This window comes from Salvelinus sp. IW2-2015, linkage group LG1 (genome assembly GCF_002910315.2).
Source record: "Salvelinus sp. IW2-2015 linkage group LG1, ASM291031v2, whole genome shotgun sequence".
Lineage (NCBI taxonomy): Eukaryota > Metazoa > Chordata > Actinopteri > Salmoniformes > Salmonidae > Salvelinus > Salvelinus sp. IW2-2015.
Window position 1 is genome coordinate 38,080,388 of NC_036838.1, and position 24,313 is coordinate 38,104,700.

Genomic DNA, 24,313 nt, shown 5'->3' on the forward strand with positions numbered 1-24,313 from the left:
CTGACCGGTCTTGTGAAAGACAAACATTCAAAATAAAAATGTATACATAGCAACTGCCATTTCTGCATGTCATCATTCTTTGTATTTTTTTACGAAGATATGTGATCTTTAGGTCATACAAAGTTGATTTACTGTTTAAAAGGAATACATTTTTTGAAAAGTGAGGTGAGCGAGCAAATAGAAATATGAACATGTAAAATAAAATTTCAACCCCTTGTAAAAACACTAAACAACCTTAATACAACACCTTACCAATACATTTTTGCCTTTTTGTATGATGGTTTTGGAATTGACACTCACAGGGACCACAGTTTGAGTCCTTGTCAGGGTCCACCTCTAAGGAACTACATTGATGTTAAGTTTTGTAGCCACATATTGAATGCTCGACTTGGACTGTTACCATTTAGGTGCAGCATACCTACAATACTATTGAACTAATATTCTATAAAGATAAACAAGAGCTCAAGCATTAGAACATTTGAGGTGCTGGTAAGTCAAGCACATGATCCAAAAGTAAGGCTACAGGTCATCATTTTTCCTAAAATTACTGTTTGCGATTTACAAATGATTACTTTGATTCACAGGATCCGATTCACCACGCTTGAACCGAATCCCAAATACTACAAGGGCAAAGTGAATCGTTTAAAATAATAAATTCATATGAATCACATTTTTAACATTTATTTTACCTTTATTTAACTAGGCAAGTCAGTTAAGAACAAATTCTTATTTACAACGACGGCCTACCCCGGCCAAACCCGGACGACGCTGGGCTAATTGTGCGCCACCCTATGGGACTCCCAATCACGGCCGGATGTGATACAGCCTGGATTCGAACCAGGGACTGTAGTGACAAGGTTAGCACTGAGATGCAGTGCCTTAGACCGCTGCGCCACTCGGGAGCCCAATTGTCCCCCCAATTATTCACAATAAATGTGAAACGGGGCATCCGTTAAACAATAAATCAACTTTGTTAGGCCTAAGACTTAAATGTGTGTTGTATGACATAACCCCCATTGTAGGTGGTTTTGTGAGAGATATACAATGCAAACAAACATTTCTATGGTTTATAATGGTATAAGTCAAGTCTTTTACAATCTTATGATTGTAATTGACACTACTGAATAATTAAAAAGACAAGTTTGGTCCACATTCAATTTTAATGCAAGAAGGAACATTCAGTGTGTTCAATTTAGACAACTGTTAAAATGTCCAAATAGCAATTGTTTTTTGCTTGCTTATATATTTTGTAGGTTACCTATGTATTTTTTAATGTTTTTCGTAACTTTCTACAGAAGCCCAGAGGACATATGAATAAAAATACAATTCCCTCCTTATGCCGAGATCATGACTTATGTATTTATCTCATGATTTCTACATAACAAAAGTTGTTTTGTCGAGATCACCAAAAGTAGCACACATCATCCATTCATATGTGCAGATGCACGATAGCCACCTCATCAAGGAGCCCTGTGGCTGCGTTGATGGTAATGCGGAGCATTTAAGCCCCGAATGCTGCCTGACAGGCAGCGGCGTCTCCCAGGCTGCGTGTCCCCCTGAAGACCACAGCCAATCTCATGCAAGGAACAACGCAACTAACTAGGCTAGTCTTGTGAGCTAGCTAGGTAGTCCTGTTAGCTAACTTGTTATCTTGCATAACTGATGTGTATAATTATAAAAAAGGTAATTTAATATAACATTTACAGTGAGTGATGTCCATTCCTGACAGGCTAATCATTCAATTTCAGCCTTTAGAGGCTGATAAATCAGGATGCTGCCTTGTAGGCGGTTTCATATGTAAGGTTCCTTGCAGCCAGCCTACAAGGCAGCATCCTGACAGATCAGCCTCTGACACTACTACTGAATTTGATCGGCTGGCCAGGAATAGAGTGCACCCAACTCTTGATCATATGCATAACGCACCAATTGCTAATTTGCCTGCAAGGAGCTTCACCTATGAAACAGAAGGCGTTTAACCTATGAAACAACCTACAAGGCAGCATCCTGATGTTTCAGACTGAGGCTACTATTGAATCTGATCAGCCTGTCAGGATTAGAGCTCACCCACTCTGTAAATATTATTCATAAAACAAAGTGCCCCTTACAATTATACACATATCAGTTATGCAAGCTAACAACCAGCATAGATAACAAGACTACCTAGCTAACTCGCTCACAAGACTAGCCAGGTTAGCTGCATTGTTGCTTGCATGCGATTTGCTGTGGTCTTTGATGTGGCATACAGCCTGGGAGACAGCGGTGCCTGTCAGGCATCGTTCAGGGCTTGAATGCACCATGAGGGCTTAGCTGCTACATGAGCTTTTAGCTCAAGGTAACATAGCTTGATAACATTCTAACTTATAAACGGATAATGAGCTCAAAACACAAATGAAAGCATGAGGTTAGTATTAAATGCACCATCCCTTAGTGTAGCAATCAATAAAAACATATGCGCTGATCCAACGTGGGCTCTGCCACCTCAGCCATACTGTCAATCACTACGTCTACTCCCATTTATATAGTTTCTCGTGATCTCAACAAAACAACTTTTGTAATCGACATAACAAGTATTTTTTATATTTTTATATTCATGTCCTCTGGACTTCCGTAACTTTCCCCAGGCCTTTGCTATAAAATAAGAAGATATTTTCAGTCAACTCACCTGGTAAAATAAAAAAAAGCATGTTTTCAAAAGGAGGGGCGTTTAAAATGGCTTCCAGGCAAATACTTTTAGTTTATATTAAGGCCATTGTCTTCAGCGAAAGGCCATAATAATCTTTATACAAAATAGTTCTATCCAAAAAAACATAATACAAGTTAAGGCAACCATTAAAAAAAGCTTTCTCTTTAAAAGTGGTTTTAAAACATCAAGTGATGTCTTACAGTCCGCTAAGAGCTAGTATAATACTTCAGTGTTATGTAACGATCTGAATGGTGATATATTAAAACAATCAGAATTCAGCACATTAAAATCCCCACAAGAATACTGATTAACACTAGTGGACACAATTCCACAACAACAATTTAGTTTGAGCAATGACCATTTACACTAAGTGTACAAAACACTAGGAACATCTACTCTTTCCATGACATAGACTGACCAGGTGAATCCAGGTGAAAGCTATGATCGCTTATTGATCACTTGTTAAATCGACTTCAAATCAGTGTAGATGAAGGGGAGACAGGTTAAAGAAGGATTTTTAAGCCTTGAGACAATTGAGAAATGGATTGTGTATGTGTGCCATTCAGAGGATGAATGGGCAAGACAAAATATTTAAAGTGCCGTTGAACAGAATATGGTAGTAGTGTGCCAAGAACTGCAACACTGCTTGGTTTCACACTCAACAGTTTCCCATGTGTATCCAGAATGGTCCACCACTTAAAGGACATCCAGCCAACTTGACACAATTGTGGAAGTATTGGAGTCAACATGGGCCAGCATCCATGTGGAACACCTTGTAGAGTCCATACCCCAACAGATTGAGGCTATTCCGAGGGCAAAAGGGGGTGCAACTCAATATTAGGAAGGTGCTCCTAATGTTTTGTACCCTCAGTACATACAGTTATAAAGATAAGTTATCAAAACTCAGAAAATGCATAATAGTTGTGATCCCTTATTCAACATTTACAATGTAATTGATACATTTGAACCCTTTACAGTGAATGCTGAAAGCCTAAAAAGTGCAGAATGTTTTAAAGACATTTTACAGAAATTTGGCAGTAACAGTCAAAAACATTTGGCAAATCCAACACTCACAACTTCTATTCCACTTTAAAAATCAGTCCATAGCTAAGGAATCCATAACAGCAAAAAGATAGAAAACCAAAACCACATAAGTGCTCTGTGTAATCTTGTTTTGAAATATCCAAGGATTTATCATACATTATGGCAACAGTTTATGGTCTAAAAACCCATCCTGTATATGGTCTAACTGTCAAAAAGGCAATGATTGATTTATACCTGTAAATGTGTGATTCCAACACACCAGCCCCTATGATGACAAGACAGATGATGTTGCAGGAGTCTCAGTACAAGCCAACCTCCTTCAGGTTGGCTTTTATGATGACGTCAGTGACAGAATCAAAGACAAACTGCACGTTCTTAGTGTCAGTAGCACAAGTGAAATGGGTGTAGATCTCCTTTGTATCCTTACGCTTGTTCAAGTCCTCAAACTGACACTGAATGTAGGTTGACGCCTCTTTGAATTCGTTTGAACCTAGAGCAGAGGGGAATATGTTTTCAATATCATTTATGCAATTATTCTCACAAGGACATGCAATATATGTTTGACTTTTAATTAATACATTGCTTGAGCAAACTAGTCATTTCCTACTATAGACTAAAAACTTGCTAAACTCAAATATCCTGCTTCAGCAAAGTGTGCCATGAAGCTCCTCCCATATTGCACAAGCTAATATTTCATAAGAGGTATAACTCATTACTCAGACATCCCAAACAAGAATCCACTGTGTGCAAATGTACTGCGGGTACTATAACAACAATCCCACAGGAAATTGTGCTTTGTGCTGTTTTATAGATGCTGATTCCTAAATATCCACCTGTATATCTCTAAAATGTCAAAGAATGTATTAGTAGCCCTTTACACTCGTACACAAATTGAAAATGGAAGATTTGGGTACTGATAAGTACCTTAAAATTGGTACGCAGTGGCTGCACAGTAACACGCTAAACATYACGTCAGAGCTCAGACTCTTTGCTTCACAGTGCTGTATAGGTTTTGACTGACACCCGTTGTGAACTTGAGCACCGTTGTGATTCATAATGGACCGTTTTTGGGTTGGATAAACAACAGTAATTGTGTGATAGCGGGGATGCAGGGATGTGTTCCAAACAAAAACTACAAGGGTGCTTGCGCTAGTTCCTCAACTGCATAGCTAGGATATCTTTAAAAAAGCACCTTAGCTGAAGTCTCTTCTTTGAGTCATAAAAGGGCTTTGAAAATCAAATCAAATGTTATTTGTCACATGCACCGAATACAACAGGTGTAGACCTTACAGTGAAATGCTTACTTACAAGCCTTTAACAAACAATGTAGTTAAGAAAAGTACGTGGTAAGTAAAAAATAGATAAGTTTAAAAAAAAGTATAAAATATTTAATGAGCAGCAGTAAAATAGCAAGGCTACATACAGGGGGAACCGGTACAGAGTCAATGTGCGGGGGCACCAGTTAGTCGGGGTAATTGAGGTAATACAGTTGAAGTCGGAAGTTTACATAGACTAAGGTTGGAGTCAATAAAACTCGTTTTTCAACCACTCCACAAACTTCTTGTTAACAAACTATAGTTTTGGCAAGTTGGTAAGGACATCTACTTTGTGATTGACACAAGTCATTTTTTCCAACAATTGTTTACAGACAGATTATTTCACTTATAATTCAATGTATCACAATTCCAGTGGGTCAGAAGTTCACATACACTAAGTTGACTGTGCCTTTAAACAGCTAGGAAAATGTTCAGAAAATGATGTCATGGCTTTAGAATATTCTGATAGGGTAATTGACATCATTTGAGGTGTACCTGTGGATGCATTTCAAGGCCTACCTTCAAACTCAGTGCCTCTGATTGACATGATGAGAAAATCAAAAGAAAAAAGCCAAGACCTCAGAAAAAAAGTGTAGACCTCCACAAGTCTGGTTGATCCTTGGGAGCAATTTCCAAACACCTGAAGGTACCACGTTCATCTGTACAAACAATAGTACGCAAGTATAAACACCATGGGACCACGCAGCCGTCATACCGCTCAGGAAGGAAACGCGTTCTGTTTCCTAGAAATGAACGTACTTTGGTGCAAAAAGTGCAAATCAATCCCAGAACAGTAGCAAAAGGACCTTGTGAAGATGCTGGAGGAAACAGGTACATAAGCATCTATATCCACAGTAAAACGAGTCCTATATCAACATAACCTGAAAGGCCGCTCAGCAAGGAAGAAGCCACTGCTACAAAACCGCTATAAAAAAGCCAGACTACGGTTTGCAACTGCACATGGGAACAAAGATCGTACTTTTTGGAGATATGTCCTCTGGTCTGATTAAACAAAAATAGAACTGTTTGCCCATTATGACCATCGTTATGTTTGGAGGAAAAAGGGGGAGGCTTGCAAGCCAAAGAACTGCTGCCACCATCCCAACCACGGGGGTGGCAGCATCATGTTGTGGGGGTGCTTTGCTGCAGGAAGGACTGGTGCACTTCACAAAATAGATGGCATCATGAGGAAGTAAAATTATGTGGATATATTGAAGCAACATCTCAAGACATCAGTCAGGAAGTTAAAGCTTGGTCGCAAATGGGTCTTCCAAATGGATAATGACCCCAAGCATACTTCCAAAGGTGTGGCAAAATGGCTTAAGGACAACAAAGTCAAGGTATTGGAGTGGCCATCAAAGTCCTGACCTCAATCCTATAGAAAATGTGTGGGCAGGACTGAAAAAGCATGTGCGAGCAAGGAGGCCTACAAATCTGACTCCGTTACACCAACTCTGTCAGGAGGAATGGGACAAAATTCACCCGACTTATTGTGGGAAGCTTGTGGAAGGCTACCCGAAACGTTTGATCCAAGGCAATGCTGCCAAATACTAATTGAGTGTATGTAAACTTCTGACCCACCGGGAATGTGATGAGAGAAATTAAATCTGAAATAAATAATTCTCTACTATTATTCTGACATTTCACATTCTTAAAATAAAGTGGTGATCCTAACTGACCTAAGACAGGGAATTTTTACTAGGATTAAATGTCAGGAATTGTGAAAAACTGAGTTAAATGTATTTGGCTAAGGTGTATGTAAATTTCCAACTAACTCTACCTACATGTACATACAGTTGATGTGACTATGCATAGATAATAAACAGAGTTGCAGCAATGTAAAATAGGGGGGGGGGGGCAATGCAAATAGTCTGGGTAATACAAATAGTCTGGGTAGCCATTTGATTAGCTGTTCAGGAGTCTTATGGCTTAGGGGTAGAAGCTGTTAAGAAGCATTTTGGAAATAGACTTGGCGCTCCGGTACCGCTTGCCGTGTGGTAGCAGAGAGAACAGTCTATGACTAGGGTGGCTGGAGTCTGACAATTTTTAGGGCCTTCCTCTGACACCGCCTGGTACAGAGGTCCTAGATGGCAGGAAGCTTGGCCCCAGTGATGTACTGGGCCGTACGCACTCTCCTCTGTAGCGCCTTGCAGTCGGAGGCCGAGCAGTTGCCATACCAGGCAGTGATGCAACCAGTCAAGAAGCTCTCGATGGAGCAGCTGTAGAACCTTTTGAGGACCCATGGCAAATTTCTTCAGTTTCCTGAGGGGGAAAAGGCTTTGTCGTGCCCTCTTCACAACTGTCTTGGTGTGCTTGGACCAAGATAGCTTGTTGGTGATGTGAACACCAAGGAACTTGAAGAAGTGCTTAACCTGCTCCCCTAATGAGAATGGGGGAATGCTCGGGTCCTCCTTTTCCTGTAGTCCACAATCATCTCCTTTGTCTTGATCACGCTGAGAGAGAGGTTGTTGTCCTGGCACCACACGGCCAGGTCTCTGACCTCCTCTCTATAAGCTGTCTCGTCGTTGTCAGTGATCAGGCCTACCACTGCTGTGTCATAAGCAAACGTAATGCTGGTGTTGGGAGTTGTGCCAGCCATGCAGTTATGAGTGAACAGGGAGTACAGGAGGGGACTGATCACACACCCCTGAGGGGCCCCCATGTTGAGGATCAGCGTGGTGGATGTGTTGTTACCTACCCTTACCACCTGGGGGCAGCCCGTCAGGAAGTCCAGAATCAAGTTGCAGAGGGAAGTGTTTAGTCCCAGGGTGTTTAGCTTAGTGATGAGCTTTGAGGGCACTATGGTGTTGAACGCTGAGCTGTAGTCAAAGAACAGCATTCTCACATAGGTGTTCCTTTTGTCCAGGTGGGAAAGGGCAGTGTAGATTGCAATAGAGATTGCATCACCTGTAGATCTGTTGGGGCGGTATGCAAATTGGAGTGGGTCTAGGGTTTCTGGGCTGATAGTGTTGATGTGAGCCATGACCAGCTTTTCAAAGCACTCATGGCTACAGACATGAGTGCTACGGGTCGATAGTCATTTAGGCAGGTTACATTAGTGATCTTGGGCACAGGGGCTATGGTGATCTGCTTGAAACATGTTGGAATTACAGACTCAGACAGGGAGAGGTTGAAAATGTCAGTGAAGACATTTGCCAGTTGGTCAGCGCATGCTCGGAGTACACGTTCTGGTAATCTGTCTGGCCCTGCGGCCTTGTGAATGTTGACGTGTTTAAAGGTCTTACTCACGTCTTCCAGAACAGCTGATGCGCTCATGCATGTTTTAGTGTTACTTGCCTCAAAGCGAGCATAGAAGTCATTTAGCTTGTCTGGTAGGCTCGTGTCACTGGGAAGCTCGCGGCTGTGCTTGCCTTTGRAYWCTYTWARAGWRTYCAAGCGCTGACACACCCGACGAGCGTCGGATCCGGTGTAGTTTGATTCGATCTTAGTCCTGTATTGACGCTTTGCCTGTTTGATGGTTCGTCGAAGGGCATAGCGGGATTTCTTATAAGCTTCCTGGTTCGAGTCCTGCTCCTGGAAAGTGGCAGCTCTACCCTCTAGCTCAGTGCGGATGTTGCCTGTAATCCATGGCTTCTGGTTGGGGTATGTACGTACAGTCACTTCGGGACAACGTCATCGATGCCCTTATTTACAAAGCCAGTGAATGATGTGGTGCACTACTCAATGCCATCGGAAGATTTCAGGAACATATTCCAGTCTGTGCTAGCAAAATAGTCCTGTAGCTTAGCATCTGCTTCATCTGACCACTTTTTTATTGACCGAGTCACTGGTGCTTCAGCTTTTGCTTGTAAGCAAGAACCTGGAGGATAGAACTATGGTCAGATTTGCCAAATGGAGGGCGAGGGAGAGCTTTGTAAGCATCCCTGTGTGTTCAGTAAAGTTTCCCTGCGTTAAAGTCCCTGGCCACTAGGAGCGCCGCCTCTGGATGAGCGTTTCCTGTTAGCTTATGGCCGTATACAGCTCATTGAGTGCAATCTTAGTGCCAGCATCGGTTTGTGGTGGTAAATAGACAGCTACGAAGAATATAGATGAAAACTCTAGGTAGATAGTGTGGTCTACAGCTGATCATGAGATACTCTACCTCAGGTGAGCAAAACCGAGACTTCCTTAGATATCATGCACCAGCTGTTGTTTACAAATATACATAGACCGTCACCACCTGTCTTACCAGAGGCTGCTGTTCTATCCTGCCGATACAGTGTATAACCTGCCAGCTGTATGTTATTCATGTCGTCTTTCAGCCACAACTCGAATGACTTAGGAACTGTGCACACTCTGGAGAGTTGTGTGGCCACTTGGACACACCAGTTAGTCCTCTCACTCAAACCATTGTATTTTTGTTTTGTGTTGCATCTACCCCACATTTTCCAGGAATATTCTTATCATGTTACTGAATGTACCCAGAGTATTTTCAGATTTCTTATCCACAAATACGGCAAAAAGTACAGAAAATGTATAATGCAAATCAACAGCGGCTTGTTAGAATTCAGTCTTGTGTCAGGTGAACTGTTGTGTCCCTACCTTTAGTCTAATATTTTTTCCATAACCTACAAACTGTATCCTTTCAATTGTTTAAATGGTTGTGCATAGGCTTTTCATATTTCTTCTGTAAGAAACATTTAAATGTATCCCTATCCATACAGGCCAATTCCAATGAGTGTAAAGGGTTAAAGATGTACCGGAGTACTCTGGGTAGCAGATAGTGAGGGGGCTCTTCTGGATCTTGTCCTCAAACAGATCCTTCTTGTTGAGAAAGAGGATGACGGAGGTGCCCGTGAACCACTTGTTGTTGCAGATGGAGTCAAACAGCTTCATGCTCTCGTGCATTCGGTTCTGTGGAGATGAGCAGTGTTAGGGTCAGCGTGTGGGCAATCTCTTTTGATAAAGAGTATCATGTCATTACCACAGGACTATAGATCTAGAGTTTATGCCCTGTCCCACTCACCATCTCCTCATCCTCAGCCAACACCAGGTCATAGTCACTGAGCGCAACACAGAAGATGATGGCTGTGACTCCCTCGAAGCAGTGGATCCACTTCTTCCTCTCAGACCTCTGACCCCCCACATCAAACATCCTGCAGCCATGGAGATTCAGACAGAGAGAAATAACATGAGGAATTGAGAGAAGATAGAGGACATAAAAAAGGGAATGAGTGGGAGAGAGAAAGACAACACTTCTACAGTAAATTGTGGTCACTAGGGTGCTGTACAGACAGCTTTGCGATTTTCTACATTAGTGAATCACTAACTGTAGGGACAAAGGTCCTCAGTTATTATTGGTGTAGGTCGGCGCACGGAATGCTGTGTTAACAGCTTACTGACTTGAAGTAGAGGTCCTTGAATGTGAAGTGTGTCTCCACAATGCCGGTGGTCTTGACTCTGGTGCGCAGGACATCCTGCTGCGTGGGCACGTAGTTCTGCTGGGATATCCTGTCCAGGTCATTCAGGTAACTGAGGAGGAAGAGAAGGAAACTGACTTAACATAAATTACTACTTACCAATTGTTGGATAATGCCATTTCAAATTGATGAGCTAACATGTAATAGAAGTTCTGGTTTTGGATCAACCATGGATGTGAACAACAATGCAATTGAACAAATTAAGCCAATATGGAGGAATACAAAGTAAATAAAGAAAATGATTCCCAAAACAAACTCAGAGTAATCATATGGGCGATTCTCACAAAACTGACACTTGACCCAAAAGAAACTGACAAAATAAACATTTTCCATAATTCCTCTTGGATCACTAAGATTAGGATCTGTATTTATCTATTTCATAATCATTGTTGTGTTTATTGAACATATATTATGCATTTTACCACAATTTCCACAACTACCTAAGCAAGAATTATCATTAAGTTCAAAAAAGTAAAACAAATCCCTTTCTAATAAGTTTTAACATTGCTAACTTAAATGAAAAGGCCCGAGTTAAACATGACACTTAACATGTATTTAGTAATTTCTCATAACACAAGCTTTTCTGAATTTTGTTTTTTTTCTGTTATTTTTCTGTACACATATTTGGATAAAATAACAAAAAGGCACACTACCAGATTAAGCAAAAATGACTAAAAGTAAACATTTTATTTTTCCTAATATTGGTGCATTACAGTAAAGCAGGTTCGGGAGAATGCATGTTTCGGTAATGAGTGTTTCCTAGTTTAGCATTGAAAAACTGTACTGAGCTCTATTAGAGATTCAGTAATCCAAAACATCACTGTCATTTGTCAATCCCAAATGACCTGCATAAAACTAAAATCACTGATCTTAATGCAACTGACTAAATACCATTATTTTAGGATAAGTACTGTAATTACGTGCATGTATTTTCACAAGTCACTTCAGCATAAAAATGTGCCTTTTTTTTAAAGTAATTTAGGAATTTACAGGTAATATTGGTGTATTAGGACATGGATATGTGTGGTTCTAAGGTATTTTAGATGCATTTCTAAATTGAATGGGATTCTACAGGCAAATGGCACAACATGATATGCCTAAAGCTTCTAAATACAGTTTCTTCAGAAAGTATTCACACCCCTTGTCTTTTTCCACATTTTGTTGTGTTACAAAGTGAGATGAAAATGAATTTAATTGTATTCTTTAACGATTTACACCAAATACTCTCATGTCAAAGTGGAAGAATAAAACACTAACAGTGCATTTGAAAAGTATTCAGACCCCTTAATCTTTTCCACTTTGTTACATTACAGCCTTATCCTAAAATTACTTTTTAAAATAAATAATCTTAATTTACACACAATACCACATAATGACAAAGAAAAACAGGTTTTTAGAAAAATGTTGAAATGTATTCAATAAAAACTGAAATATGACATTTACATAACTATTCAGACCCTTTACTCAGCAATTACAGCCTTGAGTATGATGCTACAAGCTTGGCACACCTGTATTTGGGGAGCATCTCCAGTTATTCTCTGCAGATCCTCTGAAGCTCTGTCAGGTTGGATGGGGAGCGTTGCTTCACAGCTATTTTCAGGTCTCTCCAGAGATGTTCGATCGGGTTTATTTCCTAGATCTGGCTGGGCCACTCAAGTACATTCAGAGACGTCCCGAAGCCTCTCCTGCGTTGTCTTGGCTGTGTGCTTAGGGTCGTTGTCCTGTTGGAAGGTAAACCTTCACCCCAGTCTGAGGTCCTAAGCACTCTGGAGCAGGTTTTTGTCAAGGATCTCTCTGTACTTTGCTCCATTCATCTTTCCCTCGATCCTGACTAGAATCCCAGTCCCTGCTGCTGAAAAAAATCCCCAAAGCATGATGCTGCCACCACCATGCTTCACCGTAGGGATGGTGCCAGGTTTCCTCCAGACGTGACACTTGACATTCAGGCCAAAGAGTTCAATCTTGGTTTCATCAGACCAGAAAATCTTGTTTCTCATGGTCTGAGAGTCCATTAGGTGCCTGCAGAAATGTTTTGGTACACTTCCCCAGATCTGTTGACACAATCCTGTCTCGTAGCTCTACGGACAATTCCTTCGACCTCATGGCTTGGTTTTTGTTCTGACATGCACGGTCAACTGTGTGACCTTAAAATAGACAGGTGTGTGCCTTTCCAAATCATGTCCAATCAATATAAGTTGTAGAAACATCAAGGATTATCAATGGAAACAGGATGCATCTGAGCGCAATGTCGAATCTCACAGCAAAGGGTCTGAATACTTAAGTAAATAAGGTATTTGTTCATTTTTAATAGATTTGCAAAGATTTCTAAAAACCTGTTTTCGCTTTGGCATTATGGGGTATTGTGTGTAGATGGATATTAAAATGTATTCTTTTTATAAATCACAAATTTTAGAATAAGGCTGTAACGTAACAAAATGTGGAAAAAGTCAAGGGGTCTGAACACTTTCGAAAGGAACTGTATCTTGATTAGATAAGTATTCAACCCCCTGAGTCAATACTTGTTAGAATCACCGTTGGCAGCAATTACAGCTGTGATTCTTTCTGGGTAAGTCTCGAGGAGCTTTCCACACCTGGATTGCGCAACATTTGCCCATTATTCTTTTCAAAATTATTCAAGCTCTGTCAAATTGGTTGTTGATCATTGCTAGACAACCATTTTCAGGTCTTGCCATAGATTTCAAGAAGATTTAAGTCAAAATTGAAACTCTGACACTCAGGAACATTCACGGTCTTCTTGGTAAGCAACTTCAGTGTAGATATGGCCTTGTGTTTTAGACTATTGTCCTGCTGAAAGGTGAATTAATCTCCCAGTTTCTGGTGGAAATGTTTTTCTCTAGGATTTTGTCTGTGCTTAGCTCCATTCAATTAATTTTTTTATCCTGAAAAACTTCCCTGTCCTTTACAATTTCAAGCATACCCATAACATGGATGCAACCACCACTATGCTTGGAAATATGGAAAGTGGTACACATTAAGGTGTTGTATTGGATTTGCCCAAAACATAACACTTTGCATTCAAGACAAAAAGTGAATTGCTTTGCCACATTTTTGCAGTATTACTTTAGTGCCTTGTTGCAAACAGGATGCATGTTTTGGAATATTTTTTATTATGTACAGGCTTAAATTATTTGCACTCTGCCAATTAGGTTAGTATTGTGGAGTAACTACAATGTTGTTGATCTATTCTCAGTTCTCCAATCACTGCCATTAAACTCTAACTGTTTTAAAGTCACAATTGGTCTCACGGTGAAATCCCGGAGTGGTTTCCTTCCTCTCCGGATGCCTGTATTTTTGTAGTGACTGGATGTATTGATACACCATCCAAAGTGTAATTAATAACTTCACCATGCTCAAAGGAATATTCAATGCCTGCTTTTATATTTTTCCCCACTACCAATAGGTGCCCTTCTTTGCGAGGCATTGGAAAACCTCCTTGGTCATTTTGGTTGAATCTTTACTTGAAATTCACTCCTCAACTGAGGGACCTTAGAGATAATTGTATAATGTCAGATAATTGTATATGTTGGGTACAGAGATGAGATAGTCATGTTGAACACTATTGTGCACAGAGTCCATGCAACTTATGTGACTTGTTATGCAAATTTTTACTCCTGAACTTACTTAGGCTTGTCATAACAAAGGAACATGTCAAAATGGGGGATGTCCTCCTTTAAGTACATTTATTTTTTTATTTAACTCGGCAGGTCAGTTAAGAACAAATTCTTATTTACAATGACGACCTACCCCGGACGACGCTGGGCCAATTGTGCGCCGCCCTATGGGATTCTCAATCACGGCCGGATGTGATACAGCCTGGACGGCGGGTTGCGCTATGCTGAATCAAACTCCAGATTGTGGCTTTAAGTTAATTAAATGGTGTTTATACACCCATATTTCTTGACAACCCCTATTTAATCAAATAACTGATGTTTAACAAAAATGCTATACAATAGGTATAAGGAGTGGTCCTAGTAAATAAAGTTACCAGCACAGCAAACCCATTGACTATATGTTAGAATTAGCTTATTATAATTTGCTGAAATGAAAGATTTCATTCCCGAAACAGACCTAAAAATTATGCAGTAATGAGAAATGTGTGTTTCAGTAATTAGAGGCCAGTAGCTCAATCTGCAAGTAATAAGAGACGGCCACTACAATGAGCAAAAAAATGTTTGGACCACATTGCTGAAGCCCCATTCATGGCTCTATGTTGGTATGGTAAGTTTTCCCAATTTGAGCCTTTGTCATTTCAGTATGTCAAGTGTCATAAAGGGGGTGTTTGAGAATAAGATTCTCATTCTGAAGGCATATAAGTGAAGAAATTAAATGAACTTCTGTTCGTCTAAGGACTGCTCCTCTAGATGATGCATCATGGGTGAATAAAACGATTTTTTTTAAACGATTGGAGTTTTTACAGCAACTTGAAAAAGTTAACACTCTTAACGTAATAAATATTATAGTTTAATGTAAACTTCAATTAGTATAAATGTTTTGATTTATGGACAACATATTTTGCATTTTATAGAAATAAGTTACGTTTTACTTTAGAAAAACCTATTCAAATGACCACAAGAGGCATTTCGATAATGAGAATTTGGGGTGAAAATGTACAAAATTCAGGTGCCAGTGAGTTCAGGACAGACAAAGCTGTAGGCTATTTGTGCAAGGGATAAGAAGTAATCAAGTATATTACATTTCCACTGGATCAGATCATTAAACCTTTCCCTTTCATGCCGAGTGGTTATCGAAAGCTGGAAATATTTGAGGAAATAGTCATTCACAACTGACTTTTTTAAAGTCTGCTAAATGACCAAAAAATGTATAAATTGTCAAAACTCGTAAATAGAATGAAATAAACAAACTCTCACACGCATGAGCGCTGCAATCGTGTGCACTCCGACAATGAATGGTAAACTAATAATATTGAATGCATTAAACAAAAATGACCATAACCAAACAAACATTGTAGATTAGAAATGATCGGAATTAACAGTAAATGTAGGCTACTACTGGTGATATATGTAATGGGGAATTGATAGACAGTAACAATCAAAGGGCAAACAATTCCCACAATGAAGTTACAAAACAACAAATGCACACGAAATGGCGGGACAGAGAGCATTATAGAGAGAGACGTGCCTTGTGCATCTTAGCCACTCTCCCTTCTTGGACCATGGCATTCCAGCAGCCTACTCAATGGATTAGTCCACTGAGACAGGCACAATTCAGACAGGTGTCCCCTGTGCAATAAAATATGTTTTAAATAATATATCTATATATATATATTACACACAGTACCAATCAACAGCTTAGACACACCTACTCATTTAATGTTTTTTCTTTATTTTTTACAAATGTTCTACATTATAGAATAGCGAAGACATCAACACTATAAAATAACACATATGGAATCATGTAGTAACCCAAAAAAAGTGTTACACAAATCAAAATATATTTGAGATGCCACCCTTTGCCTTGATAGCTTTGCACAATCTTGGCATTCTCTCAACCAGCTTTATGAGGTAGTCACCTGGAATGCATTTCAATTAACAGGTGTGCCTTGTTAAAAGTTAATTTGTAGAATATCTTTCCTTCTTAATGCGTTTGAGCCAATCAGTTGTGACATGGTAGGGGTGGTAATAGCCCAAGTCCATATTATGGCAAGAACAGCTCAAGACTGCGTGAGTCAGGCCTTCATGATCAAATTGTTGCAAAAAAAACACTACTAAACGACACCAATAAGAAGAAGAGACTTGCTTGGGCCAAGAAACATGAACAATGGACATTAGACCGGTGGAAATCGGTCCTTTGGTCTGAGGAGTCCAAATTTTATACATTTTTGGTTCCAAAAAAGCTGGTTGAGAGAATGCCAAGAGTGTGTAAAGCTGTCATCAAGGCAAAGGGTGGCTACTTAGAAGAATCTCAAAAATAAAATGTATTTTGATTTGTTTAACACTTTTTTTTTGCTTACTACATGATTCCATATGTGTTCGCTCACGGTTGTGATGTCTTCACTATTATTCTACAATGTAGAAAATAGTAAAAATAAAGAAAAACCCTTGAATGAGTAGATGTCCAAACTTTGACTGGTACTGTATATAAAACATATATAAAAAATATGCATGTGCTGCCATCATTCTATTTCTATGTGTGCTGATGCTGCATCTTGCTTGCAGCCTTTTGTGTGCGCTCATTTGCTACAAATCAAAGTGTATTTGTCACGTGCGCAAAATACAACAGGTGTAGACCTTACAGTGAAATGCTTACTAACCAACAATGACATTTTTAAGTAAAAAATAAGTATTAGGTGACCAAGATATAAGTAAAGAAAAAAATAAATAAAATAAACAGTAAAAAGAGTGAAAAATAACAGTAGCGAGGCTATAATAGGAGCGAGGCTATATACAGGCACCGGTTAGTCGGGCTAATTGAGCAGAAAGTAGCAGTAGCGTAAAAGAGGGGTTGGCGGGTGGTGGGTGGCAGGACACAATGCATATAGTCTGGGTAGCCAATGTGCGGGGGCACTGGTTAGTCGGGCTAATTGAGGCAGTACGTATATGAATGTATGGATAAAGTGACTATGCATATATGATAAAGAAGCAGAGCCAAGCGTAAAAGAGGGTTTGGGGGTTTTTTTTTTTTTTTTTTTTTAGGGCTTTCCTCTGACACTGTCTGGTGTAGAGGTTCTGGATGGCAGGCAGCTTAGCCCCAGTGATGTACTGGCCTTACGCACTACCCTCTGGTCGGAGGCCGAGCCGTACCAGACAGTGATGCAACCAGTCAGGATGCTCTCGATGTTGCAGCTGTAGAACTTTTTGAGGATCTGAGGACCCATGCCAAATCTTTTTAGTTTCCTCAGGGGGAATAGGCTTTGTTGTGCCCTCTTCACAACTTACTTGGTGTGTTTGGATCAAGATAGCTTGTTGGTGATGTGGACACCAAGGAACTTGAATCAAGGATGTGTTGTTAACTACCCTCACCACCTGGGTGCGGCCTGTCAGGAAGTGCAGGATCCAGTTGCAGAGGGAGGTGTTTAGTCCCAGGGTCCTTAGCTTAGTGATGAGCTTTGAGGGCACTATGGTGTTGAACGCTGAGCTGTAGTCAATGAATAGTATTCTCACGTAGGTGTTCCTTTTGTCCAGGTGGGAAAGGGCAGTGTGGAGTGCAATAGAGATTGCATCATCTGTGGATCTGTTTGAGCGGTATGCAAATTTGAGTGAGTGGGTCTAGGGTTTCTGGGATAATGGTGTTAATGTGAGCCATTACCAGCCTTTCAAAGTACTTCATGGCTACGGACATGAGTGCTACGGGTTGCCTTAGTGTTCTACAATTTAGGCAGGTTGCCTTAGTGTTCTACAACATCTTGCTTGTTTCAGCAAGGAGCAACAAAGTTTAGTCACGTTGTTAAAGTCCACGTTACCGCAGAAACGGACTCATCCACACGAATGCCCGGCCATCCTCTTTTCAGTCAGCTGTTCATWAAAAAAAAAAATCTAAATTAAACTTAACACTAGAACTACTAAAGCAGTCATTTTGACTGCTTATTAATTAATTAAATGTATTACAGTCAAGCCTCCGACCAATTAATTAAATTACTCAGTAAAGCCTCCGTCCTTGACTTTTCCTAAATAAAACACACTGCTGTTGTTAGAATCATAATAATCACATACAGAACTGGAGCTATAACAAGTTTTAGGAGGGCATGTCATTTGTTTTATGGTTTTCCCCCCCATTGCCCTCCTCCTCCACCCATTCAACCAACATTGGAAGAACAAGCTACGGGCCGATTATCAGCACAAAATGTACTCAGAGAGCAGGCCCTACAGCTCAAGCAAAAAACATCAGCAAATCATGTAACATGATCGCTTCAGAGAGATCATGCTTTACCTCCGTTTTGATGACACAGAAACGAGAAATCTGAAAACAGACAAATTTGCCATGGTATCTGACATTTGTACAGAACAGCATTGCAAACCAGGAGAGAAGATACCTGTTGATGAACAATTGTTCACAACAAAAGCTTGTTGCTGCTTTACGCAGTACATTGCGAGTAAACCCGACAAGTTTGGAATTAACTTTTGGTTTGACGTGGACACCAAGTACATGCCGAACGGCTTTCTTAGAATAAGGCCGAAACGTAACAAAATGTGGAAAAAGTCAAGGGGTACTTTCTGAATGTACTGTATATTAAATGTATTTATTACACTGTAATGACTGCTCGTTAGCCTCGATTATAACACCAGCGATTCTAGTGTTAAACAGTTCTGGCGTTTATTTTTTCATGACGGTCTTCATCCATAACACGGTCATTGTGCCAGCCATACTCTTCACACACATTGTAATAGTGTATTGTTGTATTGTACATTTTATAAATGTAAATTTGAAGGAATGGAGCAATGTACATACTGTATGTATAATGCAATGTCTAGTTTGATGTACTATTTTATTTATGATGTAGGCTATTGTTTAACTATGATGTATTGTTTTATTCCTGTTTGGACGCCAGGAAGATTAGCTGCTGCCTTGTCAGCAGCTAATGGGGATCCTAATAAATACTCAATCTATAGCCTGTTGATAGTACAGTACATTTTTTGAAAAGCAAGCTCCCAACAGAGGCAGTGGAAAACAGAAAAACATTTCAATGTATACGAAATGAGTCCAGGCCGCAGCCTCCTGATTAACATGTCACATAAGACCTTAGGTACACGTTCGTTACACTTCTCCCTATTTCCAATGATTCTCTGGAACTCAAATATTATTTTCAGATCATCAGGCTTTCCCCAACCTTGGATGAATTACAGTCATTTGGATTACAGTCTCGCTTCTCATGTTTGAGGATAACCAATATGCCTCCTATCAGTCATAATGGTTCTCTAGGTCGTTATAATATTTGATTKAAGTAGTGTTAGAGCAGAGATTTGTAATGCTCTTACTATGAGGCGGAGTCGTTTAGCTGGTACTCTCTAGACCTGCCAAAGCAGATTTGGACCCCTCCGTCCTGCCATAACCTCTTGATGACCCCAGCCAGTTCAGGGGTCATGACCCCTTCCTCTGCAGAGCTGGCCAAGGCAAAAAGCTGGCGMGCATCATCCTGGAGACACAGCAAAACAAAGAAAACCACAGTTACCAACAGGAAACAACAACGCTTGTCTATCGTGGAAACAGTATGACAACAGAAAAATGTCAATCCCAAATAGGGTTGGGCGGAATCCAGATTTCCATACCGTGCCTGTGCTGTCCCGGGATATATGGTATTACTGGTAGTGCACACAGGGGGCGCCATCCCCCCCCCCACAAAAATCATAATTTACCAGAATGCTAACAAGTACTAAGGAATCCCCATAGTGGATGCTAGGTAAATGCTAACAAGCTCATGGAAACATTTACTATCAAGAAAACCCAGTATCTCAAAGCATCTCAAAACGTAGTTTGCAGCATGCACAAAATAAATATTAAACAGCAGGGATCTTAATCCAGGAGGGGATTGTCTCTGCTGCAGCTACCAAGAAGCTTGAGCTTGCAAGCTAACATTAGCCACTTAGCTAACATTAGCAAACCCAACTGGGGACAATTTATTTGGCACAATTTGATAGTTAACTTAATAGTTATACGATATATAGCTGGGAAACAACAGTAGTGAATTTCATACAAGTGTAACTTGATCACCTCACTTAAGTTGCGCTACCAGAGTGACAGTACCCTTGCGAAGCACCCATTTTGCTCGTTGTGCTTCTTTGTAAACAAACATGTGACTGGCTCAAACAGATGTTTTGTGAAACTAGTACCAGTAAGCATAATAATGAAAAATAATCTAACAGGCAAAATGTTTAACACGGTCTGCTTTATTCATTACCTAGTGCACAAGTTGACAGAAGGTATTTATTTAACAAAGTACTAATATTCAAATGTATAAAAAAAWTTTTTTTTAAAGAATCATACTGATGGTATTTCAAAATAGACCGGGATACTGTATACTGCCCAAACCTACTCCCAAATCAACATGTTCGGTGCAGAATCAGTTTAAGTGATTTACTTCACATGCTGACCATCCATGTTGTTCCTCAGCTGTTGTCCTCTGCTACCGCATGGTAAGCGGTACCGATGCCCCAAGTTTAGAACAAACAGGATCCTGAAAAGCTTCTACCCCAAAGCCATAAGACTGCTAAATAGTTAACCAAATAGCTACCCAGACTAATCTACATTGAGCCTTTTTTGCACTAACTTTTTTGACTCATCACATACACTGCTGCTACTGTTTACCATATGTCACTATATTCCTAGATAGATATATATATATATATATATATATATACACACACATACATACACACATATCTACTTCGATTACCTCGTACCCCTGCATATCGACTCGGTACTGGTACTCATTGTATATAGCCAAGTTATCATTACTCATTGTGTATGTATTATTACGTGTTTTACTTTTCTATTATTTCTCTCTGCATTGTTGGGAAGGGCCCGTAAGTAAGCATTTCAATGTTAGTCCACACCTGTTTTTTTACGAAGCATGTGATAAATACAATTTGATTTGGAACAAAATGTCGCGGCAGCCAGTAGATCATTCTGTACACTGTTCTTGTGAAGTATGTACTTCCTTGTAGTCATAACAGCATAAATAGAAACAACACTTACTGTGGCATTTTACAAGGAAACAATAGTAAATGAATCTAACATAATCTATTAAACTAATTAAGAGCACTGGAATGTAAAAGAATCTTCAAGCTGACTCACTGATCGTGCTGTGTCCCCAAAGTCTATGCCCAGCCTGCCCATAGCTCTGATGATGGCGATGATGGACTGGATGGTGTTGCTGTAAACCACCACTCTGTACTGGCTGCACTCCTCCTGTGTGTACCCATCCTCATGGATAATTCTGGGGGCAGGAAGAGAAGGTTAACATGCGCATCTTACTGGTGCTTGCGGTCAACATCTAAGCTAGGCCTCGTGACATAGATAACATCATATCGCAACGGCTCATAGCTGATACAGCACTTCACATGGGTTCCTAATCGGTCAAAAGGTTTAAACAGAATGCTAGCTTGTTATTTTCTTTTGGGTGTGCACAAAACGGTTGAAACATGTACTCACTTCATCTGCTTTACAATTGTGCTTTTCCCAGACTCCCCAGCACCTTGAAGTGGAATGTTTAGAGGCAAAGAAAGGAGACATAAGATCAGGAGAAGTTTCAAATCCTTAACTCTACTAAATGTGTAGAGATACAACAACAAACATGCACAGTCAGAGCTCAGAACCAGCTGATTCCATCGGTGACAGTTCTACAACCCCCTWCTGTTTTGGGGCCTTTGCACATGCCCTGAGAATCTAGGGGAAAACATCAGGCTACATCATGAGCATGAACGCTAAAGTGTTTTTTTTAATGCAGTCTGTGGAAGACTGAATTGTAATGACAGCTTTCATTTGAGTAAAGTAGGTTCCACCATAACCATTGCCAGATAGCATCTATGAACGGGGTAGGCTCATGACTAACTGTTTTAGCGCCTATTGACCATAGTATCTTCTGACTGGGGGTGTTTTGTTAAGAGCCCAGACGCTTGCTCTAAACATTATCACTTGCGGTATGTTTTTGGAAACACAAGGAGCATATTTTTAAAATTAGCGAGAAATCATTTTCAAAAAACAAAAAAAAGTTTAAAACAATGTGTTCCCACCGCCATATCTCCATGTTACATCTCTTGTTTATGAAAGCCATAGGTGGCCACCTGCGATAATTAGCTCAAACAAATGTGCGCAAGCATAACTGGGGAGGAAGTGTAGTTCATCAACTGGCGGCACACAGCTTGTGGATCTGTGCAAAACTGCTACAGTAACTGTATATATATATATTTATTTATTTTAAAGAGTATTTCTCGCTGATATGAACGATAAGGGGCAAAGCGTATGTCTCGAAAACCGGTTTGAAAGTGATGATTATTGACTTTTCAACATGTTAAAACACAGCGTCGGAATTGTAGTTCACATGGAGCCAAATGTGGCCGAATGTAACCTCAAACCCTAAATACAGAAGAGTTTAAGAGCTAGTCATGAGCCATACATAACAGTAATTCGATCAGTTAGACAGACACCCTCTCCAGATCTCATATAATGTATATACTAGCTGCGAATGTCAGTCACATATGAACACTCACCTAGAAGCAACAGTTTGACTTCACATGATGCCTTTTCGCCAGCTTCTCTCAGATTCCGATCAATATTTTTACTCCTCTCCATGGCAGCTTTATCTTCGGCACTTAGTGTGCAACCCATTTTGATCCCAGCAGGTAAACCCTATGAAAATGTCTCGCTTATAATCTACCTGGCTTTTGACAAGCTGTCCAAATGGAAAAAACGAAGGTGTTCAGTAAAAAGAAAGAATGTCATCCCTAATTCTACAAAATTATATTGCTGTGTATGTCAAGCGCTTGACGCAGAACTCTGTCAACTACGACACATTTTCAAACGAAATGTGTGCGACGACGAGCATGAGAAAAAAGGAAGGGAGAAAGGCGTTGGCCGGGAAACTAGCACGTTAACCATACAAATATTTGTTAGCTTTTTCTATGCACATGGAGGGAGCCGAATACTTTTGATAGAAGAGCAAGAAATTCAAAATTCATACGAAGAAATTAAGTAGTTAACATTAGTTACCACATTAACTTAATTGGCAAGCTAGAAACGTAACTTTATAACGTTACTACCTGTATGTTCTTTCCGCGTTGCGTTGGCTGTGTAAAAATTGAGCTAGATAAATAGCTACAATCTAAACACCCTATACAGTGACTCAAAATACTCACACACTTCTAAATACTATTGTCTGTTAACTGTTCTAAATTGTCTGGTCCTACAATAACGCAGAAGAGCAAAATATGTTTACTTTCAGAGCCACGTGACGCGGAAATTGAGGAAAATAATTGCCGGGCTGATGGGAAATGAAGTCCATATCTATCAGTAATTTAGTATAGTGATTCTCAACCAGGGGGTCTAGGAGAATTAGGAGTTTTCAGGGGTCCCTAAAAAATGGCTTAAAACTAACACATAGCACCCAACCCCTCTGTAGTATATACTGTAGTATTTACAGTTAACTATAGTATAAATACTGTAGTAAAATAACTGTAGTATATACTGTAGTAATTAGTGTAGTGTTTTTGCAGACTGTACTATACTGTAGTATTTACTGTAGTGTTTTTGAGGACTGTAGTTTACTGTAGTATTCACTGTAGTGTTTTTTGAGGATTGAGTATACTGTAGTATTTACTGTAGTGTTTTTGCAGACATTACTGTAGTATTTACTATAGTGTTTTGGTTTTCTAATCCTTGACATAGAAGTGGAGACTTTCTCCTTCAGGAAAACTTCTGTAGAAATACTAAAAGAGCACATTTTCCATAACCTGTAGGTAGGTAGGTAGGACTGGGGTTGAATGGATAGTTCAGATCTACTCTTTTCTATAACCTGTAGGGAACACAATAAATGGTGTATACTTGGCATGTAGGTTTCTCACTTATGGGTGGAACAAACTATGATATGGGGGAGGAGAATGGGCAGGGCATATGAAAATTAAATACTGTAGTTTTTATTATAGTTTAAAAYGTGTGGTGTTTTTGTGGACTGTAGTGTTTTTGTATATATTACTGTAGTATTTACTACAGTGTTTTTTGTGCGGATAATGCTGTAGTATTTACTATAGTATTCTACAGTATACAGTTGAAGTTGGAAGTTTACATACACCTTAGCCAAATACATTTAAACTCTGTTTTTCACAATTCCTGACATTTAATCCTAGTAAAAATCCCCTGTTTTAGGTCAGTTAGGATCA

General features: G+C 39.8%; 1 protein-coding gene across 1 annotated transcript; it reads right to left on the reverse strand.

Annotated features, from left to right (window-relative positions):
• Positions 1 to 3,603: 3,603 nt before the first annotated feature.
• On the reverse strand, positions 3,604 to 23,298 carry LOC111967055 (guanine nucleotide-binding protein G(i) subunit alpha-3). Its single transcript, XM_023991962.2, has 9 exons — positions 23,198 to 23,298; positions 22,649 to 22,830; positions 21,591 to 21,633; positions 21,234 to 21,375; positions 19,418 to 19,575; positions 10,387 to 10,515; positions 10,010 to 10,139; positions 9,744 to 9,897; positions 3,604 to 4,217 (listed from the first exon to the last, which is right to left on the reverse strand). The coding sequence occupies exons 2-9, from the start codon at positions 22,764 to 22,766 to the stop codon at positions 4,027 to 4,029; spliced, it is 1,065 nt and encodes a 354-aa protein (XP_023847730.1). The 5' UTR covers positions 22,767 to 22,830; positions 23,198 to 23,298; the 3' UTR covers positions 3,604 to 4,026.
• Between the last annotated feature and the right edge of the window lie 1,015 nt (positions 23,299 to 24,313).